The 22,568-nt window shown below is 41.2% G+C and overlaps 1 protein-coding gene across 1 annotated transcript in view; it reads right to left on the bottom strand.

The window, feature by feature from the left end:
• The window catches only part of PHLPP1 (PH domain and leucine rich repeat protein phosphatase 1), a 142,211-nt gene that overhangs the window by 2,770 nt on the left and 116,873 nt on the right, over positions 1 to 22,568 (bottom strand). The window contains exons 11-16 of the mRNA XM_080609773.1: positions 14,477 to 14,677; positions 13,306 to 13,468; positions 8,455 to 8,585; positions 4,765 to 4,869; positions 3,652 to 3,846; positions 1,228 to 1,456 (exon numbers count right to left, since the gene is read on the bottom strand). Of these exons, the coding sequence (XP_080465899.1) occupies positions 1,228 to 1,456; positions 3,652 to 3,846; positions 4,765 to 4,869; positions 8,455 to 8,585; positions 13,306 to 13,468; positions 14,477 to 14,677 (1,024 nt within the window). The remainder of the gene's footprint in view (positions 1 to 1,227; positions 1,457 to 3,651; positions 3,847 to 4,764; positions 4,870 to 8,454; positions 8,586 to 13,305; positions 13,469 to 14,476; positions 14,678 to 22,568) is intronic.

Genomic DNA, 22,568 nt, shown 5'->3' on the forward strand with positions numbered 1-22,568 from the left:
GAGAAATAAACCCCATGCACGTTCAAATCCCAGGATCCTGTCCTGGTTAGAATCCAAGCTCTCAGAATAAGCACTGCAAGTGTCTGAACCAGCAAGCCTGGCTATTTGTCAGCTTGCTAGGGATAGCTGCACCCTGCTAATTGCGTGTTCGAGAAGAACAACAAATGGGAAGATTTACACTCATTTGGTCCAGCTGATGACTGCAGTGATTATTATAAAGCAGATAACCACAGAAATGTGAATTACAACTAAAAATAGCTTCCCCTTTAAAACCACTCGGAAGAACAAAAAAACCTTGTTAACTTCCCCATTAGAAGGCTGACAGAAGTGATAAGCCATCAACTTATGCATGAAATCAGTGAGTCATCTTCAGATTCAGAGCAAAAATTTCCCCTTTCCTCTACAACAAGCGTGCCTCAGTGATGCACGCTATGTTGGAGTGACTCCCAACTTGTCACGTTTGAGATCCCAGCTGCCACCTTTCCCTGGCTCAATCAATAGGCACATGACTTATTCCACCTCCCCACCACACACACACACGCACACAATGCTCACAGACATACAGGAATGAGTTTTCTGCCCTTACCTCCACCATTAGGAGGATTCAATATTTATCTATTCCTGTGCATGTGTCACACAAGGCAAAGTAAAACTGACAGCTGTAGCTTCAAGCTTTTAAGAAGGGAACGAATAAGTCTTCTCTCTCATGGTTCAGCTGAGCACAGGAAGGGGCTTCCTTTGGGCAAGTGCTCTTTGACAGTTGCCCTTCAAAGGACAGCTCGGTGAATGCAAGAGCTCAGACAGCAAAGTCAGCCTGCCAGGAGCAAGGAGCCTCCTAAGGGAAGGACAGCATTGCTCCAAGTGCTCTGCCCTGTCATCCTTTTCAATTGCAGAGGCTCTTCATGACAGCTCCAACACAGCAATTCCTCTCCCCATGAGGAGGAGGGTGTCTGCTTTCCTGTTTCAGTGCAACATGCTCACAGCTGCTCACTCTCCGAAGCTAACCAAAATCCAGCGTGGCAATGGTATGGAAAAGTAACTTTATCACATGATAACTTGATTGCACGATATGAATCACCTTGAAAGGAAAAGTGCAACTCTGGAACGCATACCATTCCCACTACATCTTAGAGGTTCACTAATATCAACATGTAGTTTCATGCATTGCTGTGCACAATGCTCCCCAAGAAAGTTGCAAGTTGCAACAGTCCCTAACTGTTCTCTAACCTCTGTGATAATGGCCTTATGCTGCTTAATCCTCTTCAGCTCTTCTTCACAACTCATCACGTAACACCTGGACAAAGGCAGAGGTTTCCCATTCCGGCAGAGAACAGTTTGGCACTTCCCCACGTTTGCTGAGGTTAGTGTGAAGCATCCACCAGGGTCCATGGGATCATGCTTTATATGGCAAAGCACAGCAGAGCCTCCAAGTTTTTGTCCAGCTGTTCCAAGTTTCCTGGAATTTAAACAAAACAGTGACTGTCCTTTAACTGGAAAATAAGTGTTATGGGTACTATGGAGAAACAGCCTGTGTTCTGCAACCACAAGCACTGGGTGCATTGACTGTTGGATCACTGGGACAGAAACAAAAGTCTCCACTGAGGACTGTGACACTACGGCAGCACTGCAGAGACATGTGCAACTCTCAGGCAAGGGGTTATTTACACGTATGCGTATATGAGGTATATCCACATATGCGGATACTTGAATCTGCTCAATTTTAGAACAATGACATCTTTACACTTTTAAGAGCTGCACAGATCTCTTCCTCTACATCTTAAAAACATTTGTTTTAAAGGTCAGACTGAGGTAAATAGAGAGGATCAGAAAAGTACTGAGGACTATTAATTTAATACACGTAGAGCTTAAAAAGGGGGTTCATATTATCCAGCTGTTTTTTCTGACTTCTGAAGCTACAGATTTTATTATGAAAATAATAATTCTAACTGTAAAAGCTCTATTTTTGAGCAAAATCAGAAGGCAGAGGTTCACCGCTTTGTGATGTCTTTAGAATAATACTCTCAAAGTATTAAATGATGACCAAGAAAGCACAGTGGCTTTTACTCTGCTACAAGAAGGCACACCTGTTAAATAAGTTCTTTGAAATATTTGAGCCTACTGTTTTAACACAAGCGGTAGTGGGGAAAAAAATTAAAATCCATGGATAAAACTGAAGTTTTCAGAGTCCCATCATTATAATTGTAAACTCATTTCAACACTAGACTCTGAAAAACCATCCATCCTTCCCAGTATCTTGTTTATCAGGACATTCTCCTACAGTTATTAGGAATTACAGCAACTAGAAAGCAAATTACAGAGGTTACTAACATTTGTATTAAGGCTAGATACAGCTGGCAAGAACTTTCAATTTAAAATCCAGGGACAGAATGCGCCACTGAATTTGAAACCAAGCTTCAATGTGCTGCTTCATTTTGTTTTTTAAAAATACACTTCAGGAGTGTTGCGCATCATCTGTAATAATCCTCAGTGAATGATTAAATGCAAGTGGAACAAATACTATTTCTCCAAAGAAGTGGTCAGTTTATTTTGAATTCAAACCAAAAAGAAACAAAAAAACCCAAAAAGCAGCATTTTTTTGTCGGAAAGCCACATTCCTGTGAAACTGCATTAGTAGTAAACAAAGCCACGTAATAAGTACTTTCAATACTCAAATTTGTTATTATGTTCGAACATTTTAAGTATACAGCAACCACCTTCTCAGCTACCTGTCTGAAGCACTGTTATAAGCAATTATGGGAAGGAAGCATTTTCTCTCTTGTGTTTGTAAGTTTCTGTACCACCCCACTGCTTCCATATCTTTCCTGATACCAGAACTTCAGTATTTTTCCTTTGCAAAGGTACAGCAACTCCACAATAAGCAATGCTGCTTTTAACTTGATTCATTTCCGCAGCCTCTAAGCTACTTATTTGCTTTCTCCTTTGTTTCCCTGACCTCTTCGTTCTCCTTTGTTCAATTCCCTTCATACTCCTTCACTCGGTGTCTCTCAAGGCACCATTTCTTCTTCTGTCAAGAACAGCACGCACGCAGGTTTCCAAACCACTAGAAAGAGCTACTATTATACTCACAGCTATCATATCACAATCTCTTTGGATAGGTCCTGCTCAAATAATATTCTAAGGCAAAAGGGATGACAGCATACGGACATTTCTAAGGAGTCAGACTACACATTTTCAATATTTGTGTAGCTTTAAATAACCTGAATTGGTACAGAGAAACAGAAAGGATAAGCCCAGGCTTTGTAGCCAGTAATAGTAAGGAAGTTTAAAACATGATCAAGAGATTCATACCACTGACTTGGTTACAGCAACTGTGAATTGTAAGACCTAAAGAAGATACCAGAAAGAAGTAAACCTCCATGCACCACTTAGTCATGAGCATTGAGTAACTTTGCAGGTGTTTTGTTTTGTTTTTGTTTGGGTGGGGAGGCGTTGAAGTTTTTCTCCTCACACCCGGAAGGAACAGAGGGCAATACTCCCAAAATGAGCAATAAAAGAAAGCACCACAGCCAGATCCCAAGGCTTTTTTCCCATCTCACATTTTTTTGAAGCAAGAGCAGGTGTCTGACCTGAAAGCGAATAAACTGCCCAGAGCATACACAAGATAAAAGAGGCTTCAAATCCAAGACTCACCTCTGCATAACGATGAAAGTGTTGATCATGTATTCCTCCTCATTCTTCGTTTTCTGCAGCTCTTCTGCTAAAATGTCGCTCATTGTGCACTGCAGCAGATACGGCACTTCCACATTGCGGTCACCATCAAAAACACCATAAAGTGCCTCCCGGTTGTCGCAGAAGTTATTGGCTGAAAGTGCTGCCACACACAGCCTAGCAAAAACAATAAAAGAGGAGAATATCAAGGTTGTTACCTATGACTAGTTTCTCATCTTGTCATTCTGACCAGAGAGATGCAGCCCAGTCCGAGACCTAGTTTTAACCACCTCTGTTCATACAGTACTGCTTTCTGAGCTGTGGAGAAGTCAGGCCCATCACAGTGCTAAGATGTGGAGAGAACTACGCTGGTAGTTCAAGCACAGCCCTAAGGATTTTTCCTCCGTTTCAGCATAATTCTCTTATTTGCAGAAAGAGGGGGAAAAGTATCTCTGAAATAACATCAGTTTAAACTGCACTTGCTCCTCCAAAAGCCATCCTTGTGATTTAACATGCTAATGACCAAGTTACCCCTTAACGGTAAGTAAAGACGTGCTGGCACTTACTACAGAAACCTAGGTAGCAGATTTCTAAAAAGGTATTTAAGGAACAAAGAAAGATTCATCACATTGCCAGCAACACAGAGACTAGCAGACTCTTGGTACATTATTTGTCAAGTGCTGCCTTAGTCACAGGAGCTCTGCACACCATGAATATTCAGAGTTTTGGCCATTCTGCCTCTTCCCTTAGTATCTCTGATTTGCTTAGTAAACATCCTTTGGTTGAAGATAAAGCAGCTTTGCAAAGAGAAAAATGCTTTTAAACACTCAGATCTTTTGCAAGTACCAGAGTCTTGCATAGACAAAATGTGTCAGTTACACTCGTATCTTAGCAACTTCCCTAACAAAGACCAAAGTGGAGAGCTAGCCAGGGGCCCAGTAGACAAATATAGAGTCATGGCATGGCCCCTGGCTTTGTGAGGCCCAAAACCTCCCCAAAACTTTGACTGAAAAAAGGATTTCTTTGTATCATCAGCACAGAGGCGCTCTGCTGCTAGGATGATGGCTGTATAATGAGAACCATGCCAGGTCGTACTTGTTCTTGACGCCCGATGCTTCTGTGTAACCGTGACTCCACACTGCTGGCGCTCCTGAAGCATCACCGGCTGAGGGCTGGTCGATCCTGAAGCAACGGATATTGCTGCAGGGAAAAAGGAAAGGGGAAAGATGCAATGAATTGAAGTGCTGATATGACCCAGATTCAAATACAAAGATAACACCTTTTTCCCCCCCTTCCCCGTTCTTAGTAATACATTATATAAAAGAAAATGAAGCTGGACATCCAAAGTGGTTACTTCTAAATGCCTGTATACAAAGAACAAAAAAGCAGTAAATAACTGAGCCTCTATGAGGGTGTCAGCTGCACTGTTTTGCTTAGCCAGCTTTTCTTTCCCTGCCCTCACCCCTAAGCTATTTGTTTCAAACCTGGCCCAGCTGGAATACAAAGCAAATTTGTCATTAGCTTGATGAAAGCCAGTACAGGGCAGAGATTTCATAAATTACACATTTCTCCTACCCATTTTAACAACAAGTCTCTGGGTTCTTTTCATTGTACCCAAATGAAGCCTCCTGTATGACCCACACCATCCCCTATATGGGAGGGAGAGAGAAAAGGGGGAAGTATGGAAAACATTTAATTACTTAGAACTAGCAATGTGTAATAACAGCCTTCCATGAAAATGCCCACAAAACAAATCTGCTCTGTCCTGGTCTTGCACCAACCTGCAAGAGCCAGCCTGCTGTACAGCCTGCAGACAGCAGGCACAGCCCTTCTGTCTTCCCTAGCTGTGCAGGCCAAATTTTACTTAGGCCCTTGATCCTCTACCCTCCAATTTACTACTAACATAGCCTTTAGCCCAACCTTCAAATACCTCACAGAGAGTAATAAAGATTTAAAAAGGGCCCAGCCCTCCCTGTTTATACCCTTCTCTTCACAGCCTTGCTTTGCTGGGGAGAGATGACCTGCCCCCTGCTCCCTACTGCTCTCTTCCAAAGGCAGGGAAAGGGAGCTCCCCCCATGCCACAGACACTTCAAAGGCACCCAAACCTTTCATGAACCAAATGAATCATAAAAGGGCACAAGCAGAAAGGTCTAACTGTTCACTCTGAGCACTCATTTTTCTCCATCCAAACCCCCACCTGACCTGAACACACAGAAAAATCTTTCCAGCATTGCACAGCCTTCTTCAAATAACCTGAAGTACTGTCACATCCAGTTCAATTTCTTTTTACACTAATAGTCAGGATGTGTGCATCAGCAAGGGCAGATTAAAAAGCAAACAAATTACATAAATAACATTAGAACCACCGGTGTTTTAAGCTGTTGGTTTTGCAGCCCTCTGTGTGTCGAACAAGAGGCACACATCTCACCATGAGCATTAGGAAAGATTATCTGACCCCAGATCAAACTGGAAACATGGGTTCTTCTGAAGTAGCAGAAATTTCAATGCTATCTGCACCTGCACAATACCACACACATGAGCAAACACACTTTCTTTGCAGACTTCTCATACAAGGCACTTATCCTCCATGGCAGACGAACTTGGATCAGAAAGGTTTTTCTGTTTCTTTTTTAACTGGGCTGACTGACCCCTGGCTCCTGGGCAGGTCAAGAGCCCACAGACATCTCAAACCTTCCTCGCAGTGGTGGAAAAAAGCTACCCCAATGCACTGCTTTCAGCTCCTTCAGTGGCACCGCTACAGATAGACCATGTGCCCAGAAAGGAACGATATTGAGCAGTGCACCCTATGCAAGGAATATGGGCTAGGGCTTCTAGACAGCATGGTTTATTTTCCCCTTAATTTGACTGTTACAATTGAACTACATGTTCTTCCCTAAAGATCAGTGTAGCAGCACCTTTTCTTGTTCGTTTTTTGTTTGTTTGTTTGTTTTTCATTTTAATTCCTACTGAAAATTCTTATATCCAGTGAATTGCCTGGTAACATCCTCCTAACCATGCAAGCCTCCATTAAGATCTCCATACATACTAAAAAAGCAAGCATGCATGACAGGACTCTTCTCTCCAGCACTGAAAATACGTATTAACCTACTACCTGCTTGCATCCTGCCAGGGCACAGATGGAGAGCTGCCTTTCACATGCAGAAGGAAGATATAAAAAGTACCAAGCATACAAGTATTTTTGTGCCTGCTACAAAAAACAAGTGAAAGGCGCACCTCCTCCCTCACAGTCAATTATTGCAGTATATCATAGAAGTTAGTGCAGGGTGTAAGTACAGACACTAAGAAGCCCCTCAAAAACCTGACTGTGGCTAATGAGTATGAGGGAAGAGAACCTTAGGTCTTACGAGTAATTTGTGTTTTTTAAAAAGACCCCACAAATAACCAAGGAACTTCTTCCACATAAGAGGAAAAAAGTTTCCTGTGAATTGAACACAATGCATATGCCAGTGAAAACATGGCAGTAATTGGGCCACACTACTCTTTTGCTACTTAGGACTTATATTTGTACAATACTGCTATAGGGCATGATGCCTGAATACTGAAGCGGCATGAGACTGGCTTGCCCACCTTGTCTGCTGGGTTATACAGAAGAAAAGCTGATCTTCCACTTTTAAGTCTTGATAGAATTTAATTAGCATTGTAATATGTATTTCCCCCTCCTTCTATGAACCAGAGTAACATTAGACTGCTTCTTCAGGAAGGTCTCCTGAATACAATAAAGCAGCTCCTAAAATAGAGGAGCACTCTTTTTTTTTGCTGTCTGCTCCAGAACATGGACTTGTTTTTATATGTGAAAACTCATCATTATCCAAATTTCTATTTAATTTGATAAATCTGCCAATTCAAGCTAAAAGCAAACTCAAACTGGAAGTTTCCCTTGCTTGTACAACAGATGAAGTTTACTATTCCAGTGTTGGATCTTAACTATTTAAAAGCAAACCACACGAAGCAAATCCTCAACCCTTATAAAGTAAATCAACCCTTGGGAATAATCCAGTATTTAAGAATCAAAGAGATTGAGAAGAAAACTCAGAGCTGGTGCAGTTCCCTTAGGACATAAGAAAAGTTCCAAGGCAGCACCACCGTCCACAGATGATCTGCTTTAGTGCAACAGTTTCCCAACAACTGCAGAAGGAGGCACAAGGCACTTGGTCAATTTCAGTTGTGGATGACAAGTTCTAGCACAGGAAACAAACAGGTAGACAGGAAGGAAAAGGAGGGTCCCAAGGCCAGGGAACTGGCTATGAGGCAAGCAGACTGGGAGATCCAAGTCTTCAAGAGAGGTTTAAATATCGGAAAAATAAGGATTTCTAGGACAAAAGCAGAGAGGCATGAAGGGTAACAAGAAACAGTATGTGAAGAGTTAAAAAGCAGCACAATGGCAAAGACAGACCCAAACAGATGAATGTAAGGGAAAAAAAATGTAGCAAGCATACATTTTGCATCTCAGTGGCGCAATAAGTATTTTGGTTAAATCTAATGTGAGAAGTAAAATGGAGATCACACTGGCCAAACAGTGGTTATACCAGACTAGCAGACCCCTGCAGAAGTTACAGCCAAAAGCAATTGCACTGGAGTGGGTAAAGTCATCCTCTCTAACAAAGCACCAACTTCTGACCTAGCCACATAACCTGTTACTTTCTGATCCACTGGTAACAAAGAGCCACACTCCTTAAAAGACATTTACACTTCCGTGCATTGTGGTTTGTCATATCCTAGTGACGGGAGTCACTGTCCCCTCCCTACTCTGTAAGGTAACTCACTTCAGCAGCTCTAGGGTTTTGTGATCCAAGGCTAATCTCGGATTTCCAGTCAGGTCCAGCTCTTGCAGTTTCGGAGGCAGGTTTTCAGGCAATGTGACTTCACTCAGTTCATTGCAGCTTAGGTCCACACACTGTAAAAGGGAAGCAAGAGAATTTAGATGTTATCAAGATCACACAAATTTTGCTTAAATGTAGTAATGCATGTTTCATAAACAACAAAGGCTGCAACGAAGACCATTCATTTACGTAAGTGGCTCTTACCAAAGAAATTCATATGGCATTCAGCCATCTTACCAGATGTCTGGGACACCTAGAAATATGTTCCTTCCATTTCCATCTGACCAGGTGTCATCTTCTTATAAAACTATTGAGTTTTGTTTGCTCTTCAGAGAGACAAAGACGGTCAATGTATTTTCAAGTATTTAAGAAAAAGTGTTACTGATGAAACCAGTCTTTTAATAGATAAAGGAAATGGAGATAAATACAATTGGAGCTTCTAAAGCCACAGGCAAAGCAGTCTCTCTTCCAAAGACAGTTTAAACCAGCACAAGAACGAGCAGGCTCTCAGGAACTCAGTAATTACTGAGGGACATTAAAATAAGCAGGGTTATGAATGCATGTGGAGGGGAAGAGGAGTAGAGGAGGAAAGGAAAAAATCCTGGAGCAGTTTTAAACATGGTTTTAATTTGTGTCATCTTGGATGGATTAATATTTAAATCTGAAGTCAATCAAGTTAGTGAAAAAAAAATATTAAAGCTTAAATATTTCAGAAAAAATACAATACAAAACAACAGAGAAACTTGCTGGCTACCCACCAGCGAAGCACAAATTAGCTAGAACAAGTGCACTGGAATGACAAAATCCCCAAAGACTGTTTAAAGCTACGTGTCTAGATGAAAGTCTATACACAAGAAAAAATATGCCATTTTAGAACAAAACCCACTCTCCAAACGTTATTACAGCATTACCAGTGTAGAATGCACCAAAAACTGGGGGGGGGGGGCAGAAATCAACCTTTTTTTTTTTTTTGCTGGGACAGAGCAGGCAGAGGACAGAAGAACTGCCCACATCTCAGCAAGAGCAGTTTCTGCTTTTAACCTGCAAAAAGAGTAAGGCTTCAAAAACTTTCGCAAAATAGAAAGTTGAAAAGGGCTGGAGAAAGCTTTTCCCAGCTGCACATTTTGACCATTACATAATTTCCATTGACACAAGCGAGACGCTTTCATTTTTGCAGGTATAATCAAAGAAATTGGGTTCTGAGCTGGAAGAAGGCATAAGATAACCTAGTAAAATCTGGAGAAGAAAAATCTCCTAACATGTTATTAAATATAAGCAATGGAAATAACAGATTTCCAACCCACATCTTGACTCCTCAGGTTGTCTAATATGGAGGCATTATTATTATGAAGAACAAACTGCTGACGTTATCTAAGCCCGATAAAGAAATCAGAGTTTAAATCTGTCACGCAAACAAAATAGTAGACAGCTTAACAGAACAGTTATTCCAGTGAGCTTTTTTCCCCTCTGCACAACTCGTGCTGCTTCCAGAGAGCCAGTAATTACTTTGCAGATTAAAGGAGCTGCCAGGAGGCCTTGCTGTGTTCAAAACCTCAATGCCATTACAAATTTGATGGAAGAGCAGTGCTGGAATAACAAGTACAAAAATCAGTGAAGTAATTTCATTGTTCTGATTAAATGTCCAATACACCAAAGGGAGCAACACTCCACAGCAGAACCCTTGGTCTCTAGGTGCTAGTGAAGATAACTTATTTATCAGCTTAGGATTTCTCAGATTTTATTTGTACTGTTTGAATAATAGGCTAAGAGGAACTTTCTGCATATCTACATTAGATTTAGTCCTTATTCTACTCCCCAGGCAAGCAGGAAAGCCTATTTCCTAACAATCCCAATTTCCCCATGCATTATTTTAATGCAGGCTAGTTTAGCCCCACCTATGCAGCATCAGAAGAACAACTTCTACAATTGCTCACAGGATTTTGTACTGGATGGGCCAGCTGGAAGACAAGGCTTAGCAGTCAGCATTTGCTTATGCTGTATTCATATCTTTGTAACCACTTTCTTCAAGGCTGGAAGAGATCTGAATTACGTCCAGTTACAACTGAAGAAGCCTATACGGACACTAACCTATCTAACTAGGAGAAAAACTGCCAAAGATAGGGAGTTTTGTTTTAAGATGTTACGGCTACTAGACCCTCACTTATTTGAGATCTCAAGGTAATGCTCCTGTGAAATGTAAGCTTGATGAAGAACTGCAACAAGAAACCTCCTTTATGACCCTCACCACGGTAGCCCAGCCAGACAGCCCTGAAGAGAAGCAACTCACTAGTCAACAAAAACTGGATGATGAAGTAAAGTCAGGTCCCAGGTGGGAAAAGCAACCCTGGGTCACTGAGCTTTGCTCAAGCACTCAACTGCTGGACTGTGAAAAAACACCAGGATCCTGGATACCAATTAAAAAAGCACCCTTTTTATTTTGTAAGGCAAAGAGACTGATGTCAGACAATGGCTGTAAGGAAGTGTCTGCTGAGGTACTGACTCAGGTGTGTGTGCTTCCAGCTGCTCCACCGTTCACGGAAGACACTGCAGTGTGCACAGATAAACCTAACTGACCGTAGAAATAACTGACATAAAACACAATAAAACTCTTAAAAAACTTCCTTATTGTGTAATATCTCCCAGAGACATCACCAGGCTCTGTAACAAAGAGGACCACACATAACTTCTGCAGCCTTGACTGTACTGTGTAAAAAAGGCTTAGAGACAATTATATCACAAAAACGACCTTGTGTTTGGAAATCCCGGAGTTACTGCAAGAGTAAAACCATCAGCATTCACACTAGCTTTCCTTCTGAACTTATTTCAGGCAGCATAGTAACTGCTGCTCTGACTGTTCCAGTATCACTGACTCCAAAATGTAACACATGAGCCTCTTGGGCTAATTAAATACCAAAGCAAAACAGACATTACCACAGGTAAGTTTCCTCAAGAAGTTTAGTGTTTGAATGCCACCTTAATTAAAACTCATCATCAGCTATGATACAATCACAGAGGTGACATGAGACTATGCAACTTCATGTTTTGCTACAAGCAAGCTTATTTCATCAAATGACCAATACCATACTTCAGCAGTAAATTCTGAAGTTACTTTGGCACATTTTAAATGCTCTCACCTACCTAAGACAGAGCTCTGGTTAAGCTAAGAAACAGATTCAGGCAGGCAGCGCAAGCTTGACCTCCAAACTGACAAACACCAACCATGACATAGAGAAATCATGGAGAGGCCAAAAGAACCCGTATGCCCAACACGGCACCTTCCCATCTAGCAACTATATGAACTCCCTTCACGGAAGTAAATACTAGGCATTCTCCTTCCACAAAGGTGGAGTCCTAGAGCACTTCGCATCTTCTGAGATGAAGTCATGCACGCTATCCCTGCATTTCCCAAACAGTTAGTGATTTCCATGCTTCCTCTTTTTGCTACAGAGAACTAAATAACCGCAGGGAACCAGCAGGAAGAAACTGCTGTCTTCCAAGAGCCTTTTTCTGCTAAGTACTGTGGCAGAGTAGCACTTCAAATACTGATGCTTTTATAAAACACTCAGCTTTCCCCAAAACAAATGAACAAAAGGATAAAGTTGACTGTTCCATGACGGTGTGTTTACATTATCCTGCTTTTTGTATTAGTTAACACCACTGTCATGTTTTTAAAGAAATGTTTATGGTGCAGAGCCTTGCTCCCCCACCCCAATTCTTCCTCTAAGAAAAATGGCTTTGCTTCTGATTGATTCTAAATGGCCCTCTGTTTCCTCTGGCCATTGTTCCAAAGAGGGAGGAGTATTCAAAAATCCACAAGTTTGTTTGAGATTTCCTGGCTAAAACCACAAAGTTCATCTTTACATGCATTCACTATCCAACAGAATTATTGCTCCTGCTGAGTTCCCTGCCACAGGCACTGAGGCAAGCACAACAGTCTGGGAACTTAGCCTTTTGACTTCTCGGAGCAGCGGAAGGACCCTTAAGTTGTTTTGAGTTCGTGAATAGGTAATCAGTTCTCAGCCTCAGAGAGGGACAGACTTTCTGCCCTATCACAAATTTGTATGCTGTGAGTTAACAGTCTCCAAGCTCTGGCCAGCAGCAGCAGCAAGAAGTATTCTGCGCTATAGCCAGGTGAGAAGCAGAACTCGATTCACAGAAAGACAGAAGTCAGCAGTAGTGCTCTTCAGCATGGTCAAGCAAAGAATGCGGCCCACAAAAAGAAGTGTCAGGAAAAGTACAGGATTAATTCTGGAAACATATACAATAGTCAGATTAAGCATTCCTCTGGTTGGGCAAAATATTACTGCAATTAGGAAAATTAAAGTAGCTTGCTTAAATACTCAAATACGGCTCTCCTGGAATTTATCTCTGTCCCCAAGGCCTATTCTACTTTGCAGCTTCAGCGGTTTTTAACACAAGGTCTAAACAAAGTCCATTCCTTCACCAAATCAACCAATTGCCAAGGCACAAGAGTTAATTACGCATAGCTCCTGCCAAATGTTTAAGTCATAACAAAACAGACTGTCACAGGAAGACAATTAACACTTATTGGGCAGAGAAGACAGGAACTAGTCAAGGTGAGCATAAAATCAGATATTGAAGCTGTTCTTCTATTCCACTCCAAGGCAGCACAGGGTTCAGTATTTTGCGTATGACCTTAGAGGAGAAAGCAGCTGCCAGATCTCTGTAATTTCCAAAAATGTACTAGCCTGTAGCAATGAGAGACCCGAGGGAAGAACAAAATTGGTAAAGTTGCATTATACTTCCTTCTCCTAAAGCACATTCATTCCTTACCTTTATTTCAGAAAGCTGCATGACTTCTGGGAAGACTTCAATGCAGTTCGAGTGAGCAATTACAGTATGCATACGTCTGCAATTCATGATGGTTGTTGGAATGGCTTTCAGTTTGTTCCCACTAATATCAATTTCTTCCAACTCTTCCAGCTTGGCCATTTTGCTATGAAAACAAGTTTAAGGATTTTTCTTTTAATAGACATGCGTATTTTATTTTGAAGTGATGATGAGAGCAGCAGTTTTCATTATTTTAAGAAAATGAAATTGCAGACTTTGATCCGTGTTCACAGCAATGGCTGTCACCTCTCCTCACTTCGGACACTAACACAGTTGTGGAACAAAATGTGTGCTACTTCTGTCAATGTTTTGTTAATGCTACCTTTCAAATTATCTTGCTTACATTTCCCCTGGTCACCAGCTCACTTTCACTCTTTTTCCTCCTTTCTTTCCTTTTTTTTCAGCCTAGTTTCTCACTTCATCCCAAATTTCCCTTCCCACCTTCTAGCATCCCACTCAGCTCTTCCCCCTAATTCATCTTCCTCCCGCCCCACTGCTGTTGAAGGCTGGCTGCTCAGAACATCACACAAGGACAGAGATATGTCTCTTCCTTTATTTATTGGCATGCCTTTTTCAAGGTTGTACCTCATCAGCTTTACAGAACATCTTACACTTGAAAGATTTCTGATTAAAACAGGGTGAATTGGAGGTACAGATATTGCTGCCAAGGCAGAATCTCCTTCTGGAATGAGAGGATTTTTCCCTAGTGACATTTAGTCCACTTCCACAGGCATTTCCAGACTGCTATGCTCACAAATGTCTTGTAAGGAGAAGCCCACCAGATGTAAGCAAATCAACCAAACCATGGAAAACAGATGACCTTCTTGCTTGACTTCAACAGCATACTGAGGTCATGCTGAATTAGTCCAGTGGAAGGGGGCTTGAAGTCCAGTCAAAACACACCAACTAAAATGTAGCACTCACTGTCTGTGTAATGCATAAGAAGGTACCAACATCCAAGAGAGCACAGCAGGTCAATCTACCCACTGCAGTATCACCACATTCAAAACACAGCCTGCGCCACCACATTTCTGTGCAATTTAGTTCTTGCTATGAAAATGTTTCATAATGCCCACCCACTGGTGGGTCAGAGGCAGCAAAACCAGTGACTTACCTCGCAGGGAAGCTCTGTAGGCGATTGTAAGCCATGTGCAATATTTTCAGGTGTGGATGGCCCGTTAACAAGGGTACGCATTTATCTGTGAGGTTGTTATTGGTCAAATACAACTCCTGCAAGATGCTATGGGTTTCTTCAGAAAGAGTGGCTGGAGGAAGCATTTCCAGTTTGTTGGCAGAGGCATTAAGAAATCTCAGGCTGCAAGAAGAAGTTACATAAGGGAATTCAGTGAAACATCCTACAGGTTTTGTGTCTAGAAATATAAATAAAAATCTCTATTTTTAAGAGTTAAGATAGTTATAAAGCAAAGGTCAAAAGCAGTAAGTTCACAACATGAATAGAAATGCTAAAAGTCTTGCATTCTATGAACAAAATTTCTGATTATGTTGGTAGAAGAACTCATCAGCAAAATGAGTACGTCAAAATGCCTCCAACCCCTTTCTCAAGACCTCAGTGTACCTCCAAAAGATGTACCTTATCAAGACCTCAGTACCTCCAACAGGTAAGAGCAGTAACAAACTACATAATTTCCATATTTATTCCACATGAAAATGAATTCTGATTCATCATCAACAAGCCATGAAAGTATAGCTGCCCTTCAAGGAAAGCCACTGGTAAAAAAGCCAGTCAACTTTTCAGTATTTTAAATACTGAATTAATTACTGTTATTTAATATATATATAATTATATATTATATATATTTTATATTATATACTATATATGGTATATAATGTTAATAACCAATATTACATACTGGCTAGGGTGCAGGCAGTATTTTGTTTAAACCTGCAATCCTGAAAGCAACTGCGAAATATGGAAAAGTACCGTTTGTGTATTTGGATAGCTAAAGATGCACCACTAACAAAAAACCAAAAAACAACCAAAAAAAAACCAACCCCAACCTGACACCAAGCAGTCATTTGCCCTTTAGATTTTAAAAAGAGACAGGACTACTAGTAAACTAAATTTAAAAGGTTATATATATATATATATATACACACATATATATACACACTCACTTGCTGATGTATCCAGCAAGACAGCCAGATCTCTGTGTAGTTCCTGAGTGACCTTCCCCCACTCCCCAAAGTAGCAGAAGCCCTTGTTATTACTTTCTGCAGTCCTGCCACAAGCAGCAAGGACTAAAGCAGCACAGAAATTAAGTTATTCTTTCTCCCTTAAAGGCCTTTATCTAGGATGGGAACAAGACCTGTTGAGGTATGGGCACTGCCCACTCTTGCAAGTCAAGTTTTGCGGGCAGAGGATTCATGTTTTTGTTAAGGGAGTTTGGTGATCACAGTAGCACTGGAGGAATACACACTGTAGGCATCTTGAAGGCTAGAATTCACACAAGCAATTCCAAAGAAATGGGAAAATAAGGCTATTTATCCTTTAGTAACCAACTCTGGCACGACCACGGCTTTTCAACAAAAACAAGACCTCTCTCTTCCTTCCTCCCCTTTTCAGAAAAGCTGCCTTAGAGAACTTGCGATACAGAAATAAGTGTGTGCCTGCCAGTCTGCAGTGACCGCGTTCAAACTGGGCTGTACTGCTCCTATCAACTAACAGGAACGGGCAGCTGTAATGGGCAAAGCTGCATTCGAAAATCAAAACTCAGGAATGAGCTGGCTGAGCCCTATAAAGCCACTGATTGAGACACAAAAGGTAGGTGTGCTCCTGTCACCAATCTAAAGTGATAAAATATTGATAACTTCTCCCTCACATGCAGGAATCCACACTGACCTTTAAGGTCTATTAATGAATGAAACGGATTTGCAAGATTTGCAGCTGGTTGAAATTTGCTTGGCAGCAAATAAGTGTCAGACATGCTACAGAAGAGTCACGTGGAATGCCAAAGGATTAAAAACCCCACTATTTCCATTAGAAGCAAAAATCTCTCAGCACTGCACAGAACCGAAACTAGGTTAGCTGTTTTACACAGAGGAGTCTACTTCGGAGAAACACAGTTTAATCCTCAGGCTCATTCATTATTCACAAGGGTGGTAAAACTCCAGAGGAGGAAGTGAGGAGAGGGAGGATTAATTCAGAGAAAGCAGTAAGCAGCTAAAAGGGTTTTTAAAATTACTTATTTATTCTAAAAAAGATGCTGCTCAATTTCACCCTTTAGCTATAAACTAAAAATACATTAAGCTCATTCAAAGCTGGATTATTAAACTGAAGCATACCACATCAACAATTCCTGTACTTAATTAAAGTACAGACAATTATTACTTTGGCAACTTCACTCTAATATGCATGATGGTCATGTCTCTCCACAAAAAAAGGCACTTCGATTAACATTAAAGCCACAATATCTTTCGCACCACTCCTAGTACAAAATAGTCATCATCTTCAGTTCAGCCTGGAAAGGCTTAAGTAATAAAAAACTTTAAGGCTGCTGGGGAAAGTGAACTTTCACAGGAATATGATGGGGATGAGGAAGTGGCAGCAAAATATTCCCCAAGAAAGGGCATGCTCCACTGCCCTGAAGAGGAAACGTTTTTCTTAATTTCTTGCAAGCTACAGCAGAATAACCTGGAGCATTTCACAGGTACCTTCTTTTAAGAACCAAATGTAGCCAAACATAACCTAGAGAGCATCCTGTGGCTATGAAGTTCAGAAGAACATAAGTTTACTCAGGTACAGCTAGTGCAAAACACAGCTGGAAACTTCAAGTAAGAAAAGGTACATTGCTCTGATAAAGCTGAAGTTAATGCAGCCTACTGTACTGAAGCCATTTTATATTCAAAAGAAAAATGAATCCAACAAAAGCTCTTCTGTTTTTAATAAACTTTCAACGTTGATGGAATACAACAAGCAGTTTCAAGCTGTTCCCTCACTGGTATTAAAAGTGGCCGGAATCTGCATATTCCTGCCAGTAATCAGTTTTAATGCATATATTTTCCCATGGGAAAAGTACAGAGGAGATCTGTTGCCCTTTTGCCAAATCTTCCAGAAAGTGATACAACAATGGCAGAAATAAATCTCCATTATCCTGACACACAGTTTAGTGCCTTGATGTGAACAAGGTTTAGGTGGCTAGCAAGATCTTGCCTAAAGTCTTGAACAGGAACCCTGAGGTAGCAGGGTATCAAACCTATCCCCCCTGTGTAATAACTCATAGCTGGGTAGCACTGAACAGTCAGGTTCAGGATAGTCACATACTAATCTGTCTGTAGCTGACATCATTAGCTTTAAATTAACTTTTTAGAAAAGAGTATGCTACTTATTTACATGTTCCTTTTGACCAGCTGTTACATTAAAATGGTAAAAGCATTCTGAAACGATAATTCTTTCATGATATTCTCTGGATTAAAAAGAAAACCAAAAACGGACACTGTTCTTTGGGCAGAGAACAGAACAAACCAGGAGACTGCTCCTGCCAATGTTTTGTCAATTCTGTGCTATTAACTTATGTCAAAAAAAAAGAAAAACCCAATCTATTCGTACTTGCCCATCAGGTTTTCCCTCACGCTGATTTAACACAAAAGTCCTTCTCCAGGTTATTTCCACTCCACTATTTCCTCATCCTCGTGAAATGTGCCAGCTGCTACCTTAGAAGGTACATCTTACAGATGCCCTCCAGAGCAGTGGAAATTTACTTGGGCACAACTGTTGCCATTTCTCTGGTGCATGGACCTAAATTGATTCATGTTCCTTGAAGATATCCCACTCATATTGCTTATCAGATGGAAGCAGAATGTCAAGTATTAAAGCTCAATCCAAAATTAATTGTTTCCCTTTCCAATTCCACCCACACACTATACCACAAGCTCATGAAAAGAAGTACAGCATCACTACAAAAACCTGCATTCAGCAGCCTGCGCACATACCAGAGTATAATATAGCAGGGAGAGCATGAATTAACAAGTACTAAAAGAGTGCCGGAGACTAAGGAAGAAACGAAGGCGCTAGCAGGAAGATGCCAGAATTCTTCAGCTTTGACAAGGTGTAAATTCTCCTTTGAGGTATTAATGTAAACACTCATCTCCGTCCGGAATAAGTCACCTTCAGTTTTATGGGATATTGAAGTACAACCCCTTGCTGGATTTAACCTCTCCAGGAGACAAAACAGAAAAAAAACACTGTCCCAGAGAATAGGCTATAATCAAGGACATGGATCTAATTCAACAAAACAGACTCAATATGCAGTCACATGCATTCCCTATTTAAACCCAGAGGATTCTGATCTCAATTTGAACTTCCAAATGCAGAGGAAGAAACTCTTCTACTGACACAGCCATTACTGAAAAATGCAAGTCCTCCAAAAAGCTTAGGAATGTTCAACATTAAAAGGAGCACAGACAACTGCACCCAATGGCGAAGCAGCAGCAAATCAAAATCACTGTGCTTAGCTTGAAAGTACTGATAAGAAGTGGAAAGAATACTGCAGCTGCAAGAAGAGAATACGCAGAGAAATCACAATCTCCAGTTTGGCCTGTGCCCCAAGATCCCCATCAGCACAGAGCAATCAAAATACAAAATTTCTTCTTCAGTCCCTTCTGCAGAGACATGCCCTCAATTTTTGATCGCCTAAATCCTAAAATAATTTATAATTGTGGTAGCAGGTGTGTGAGGAAGGATCCTGTAAGCTAAGTGTGCTCTGGGGGGAAAAGAAAGAGAAAAAAATGAAGGCAGTTTTGCCGGCCTTGCAAAAGAGGGTATTTCTTCTCTTAAAAAAAAAAAAAAAAAAGGATGGAAACATTCAAGTGAATCCCCTTCCTGTTGATGGACTGCCAAAAAGCCACATTTAATTGCTGCTGTCTCCCCAGCTCTTACTTTCTAACCTATCTTTAGCTGTTCCATTAACTGGGATTTCCCCAGTTTCTAGTATATCTTCTTGCAAAACCTAACTTACCAGCAAAGAAACAAATGCAGCTAAGCATTTCTGCAGTGAAATTATGTGCATCAAATACTCAGATAACTCTCTGTGCTCATTTGACTTTGTTTCCTCCCTCACTTCTCCTGCATGCACGATAGGACTGAATACTTCCATCAAAAAGAAGCAGCCACAGAGGGTGGAAATGGCAAATATCAAACGAGCAAGTTTAACTGGGTCACCTTCCAGAACACCAGCAAAAAAAAAAAAACCAAACCCCAAACAAATTAATCAAATCAAAACAACCAAATAAACAGAGAATCAGAACAGGTAAGAACAGCTGAACAAAGCCAAAAACAAGATTCATGCAGAGGAGAGTCTAGACAGGCAAATAGCTGACACTGTTTTAGCCACCAAGGCTGGCCACCACCAGACACTACAAAACAAAGCCCAAGGTTTAAGCTGTGCACAGCACAGCTACGTCTTTGCCACACAACTCGTTTAAATAGCCTGATGGCTGTTTAAGGGTTTATACTGAAAATATTCATACTAACTGGAAAGGAAGCTTAGACAAGAGGCAAAACGTCACCCTTCACCACTGTGTCTCCATTTTTAAACCTCCCTGATCACTGCCACTGCTTTTCATCCATACCCAGCTAAAGCTTTTGAATGCTTGCTCATCTTATCCACAAAGCATTTTGTACAACAGTTTTCATGCTACTAAATGGCAGTTTGCTGCAAACTGGTCAAGGAAGGCTGTAAAAAGTCTGTACAAGAATCGTACAAAGCAGGAAAGGAATTACAACAGACAAAGCTGTGGACAGAAATGGAAGGCTGCAGGAATGCAGGTGCATGAAAAAGAGGTTCAGGACTCAGCTTGGGAGTTTTCTCCATAAGCCGTACCACTTGCATGAATTCTCTGTTTTGCAGCATCTGGTAATGAGAAATGAAGAGATTATCTGGCTGCCTCTGTGGCGCTCATCCTGCCAAGAAAATCCCCACCCTACAAGAGAAATCCTTGCTAACATGATCAAGATGTGCATACTTTCAGTGCAATAAACAGAACCAAGTCCTGTCTTGGTCAGACAAACATTTCAGAGGGTGGTCCTCAAGCTCTCCTGAATAACAGTTTAAACCAGAAAATTAATCAAAAATCAGACCAACAAAGTATCCCTAATTATATTCTCCTCAGCAGAGAATCACACCTTTCCATTGCTTTTTGAAGGATTAAGGCAGAAAAGCAATGTTTATTAATTCTGCTATGAAAAGAAGTTTTTCAGTATTTTTCCTTTTTCTGGGGTGAAAGTTGTATTGTGTCTTTGTGCACCAATGTACAGATTTCCCTCCCTTCCTCAGATGTTCTAGATGTCAAAGCCCAACAGGGCTTGTGCTGAAGTTCACCCAAGGCACTTCACACTCACTTTGTCAGATATTCAGGGCTGAGAAGGAGAAAGTTTATAATTCACGGCATGAGACTTCATATCCAGACAAGATCTCAGGCCTGAATATCTTCGGGAGGAAAAAAAAAAAAAAAAAAAAAAAAGATAGTATTTTTTTCAGGGCTGCAAAAGGTAAATAATTTTATGGAGAGATAAAGGTCCTGTAAGGTAATTTGTCCAACATCACATGCTGGGTAGAGACCATGGCAGACCACTCAGGAAACCCAGTTCTCTTGGCACGTCTGGCAGTACAGATTGTGCTTCCCAGGGAATGCTTGGAGATGAGAAGCATTTTACCTTTTTAAATCAAAACAAACCCTCTGAACACCTTTCCCTGGCCCAGACCCATTTCTGCTGACAGATGCAAACACTGGAAAACAAAATAAAACTAAAGACATTTCCTGTAGGAAATTCCAAACTTAAAACTCGGACATTGCGCACTAATCTTGTTTTCCTTCCCAGTTATCCCTTTTGCTGCAGTCATAGAAGCACCAGCATGGACAAGCCATTTGCAAGCCAAGACAGTAAAGCGGTAGGGAACAAGGAGGAAAAGTCCACCTAAGCCAATTGCTTCTATTATCATCACAAGCTAGGGAGGCTGCAATGCTGATGAGATGTCAGAATGGGTAAGCTCTGGTCACCTCCTGTGACAGTACATGATACTGCTAGCACTCATACAAGAGTGAAAACATTTGCCCTGTACTGCGCAAAAGCTGCACAACATCAAAGCTGCAGAGGGGAAAAAATCCCCTAACCTGAATCAGACATTTTATACTGTTATTCAGTATATTTGTTTTTAACTCCAGTTCTTAGCAGCACACTTTTAGCAAACTTTTGGAAACCTGCTCCCAGTCCTGGCTTTAGCCTGTTCCTGTTTTGGCATCACACAAAAAGAAAGGAGAGCTGTCTACAGCCTTGTAGCTCAGTTTAAAAAGATGAATCAGATAATCAACTAGATTGGAAAAGACCTTTAAGACCATCAAGTCCAACCATTACCCCAGGAGTGCCAAGTCTACCACAAAACCATGTCGCTAAGGGCCTCATCTTCATGGCTTTTAAGCATTTCCAGAGAGGGTGATTCCACCACTTACCTGGGCAGCCTGTTCCAATGCCTGAGCACCTTTTAGGTGAAAAAAATTTTCCTAATATCCAATCCAAACCTTCCCTGGTGCAGCTTGAGGCCGTTACCTCGTGTCCTATGGCTTGTTACTTGGGAAAAGAGACCAGACACCTCCTCACTGCATCCTCCTTTCTGGCAGTTGTAGAGAGTGATAAGGTCCCCCCTGAGCCTTCTCTTCTCCAGACTAAACAACCCCAGTTCCCTCAGTCAATCCTCACCAGATTTGTGCTCCGCACCCTCCACCAGCTTCATTGCCCTTCTCTGGACCCGCTCCAGCACCTCAGTACCTCTCTTGCAGTGAGTGGCCCAGAACTGAACACAGTATTCAAGGTGCAGCCTCACCAGTGCTGAGTACAGGGGATTACTTCCCTGGTCCTGCTGGCCACAATCGTGCTGATACAGAAATGAGTTGCAGTGGAAAAAATTCAGGTTCTCTCTCATCGCCAAAATTGCACTAAATTACATCCTAGACCTACCACCTGATTTTTTATAGAAATTTTACAAAACTTACTTCTGTCTTTACGTTCAAAGATGCCAGTAGCTTTCTGAAACTTACTTAAGGGTTTCTTTCCTTTCCAAGTACATAGATGGGAGTTTCAACCTGGGACCTGTAAATAGCATTTTTTTGGCCTAATTTTGCAACTTCCTATAAAAAAAGCTTTTCACAAGGTTTCACTTCTGAAGTTCATACAATCTCTAATGTACAGTAGA

Source organism: Psittacula echo (assembly GCF_963264785.1).
Source record: "Psittacula echo genome assembly, chromosome: 2".
NCBI lineage: Eukaryota > Metazoa > Chordata > Aves > Psittaciformes > Psittacidae > Psittacula > Psittacula echo.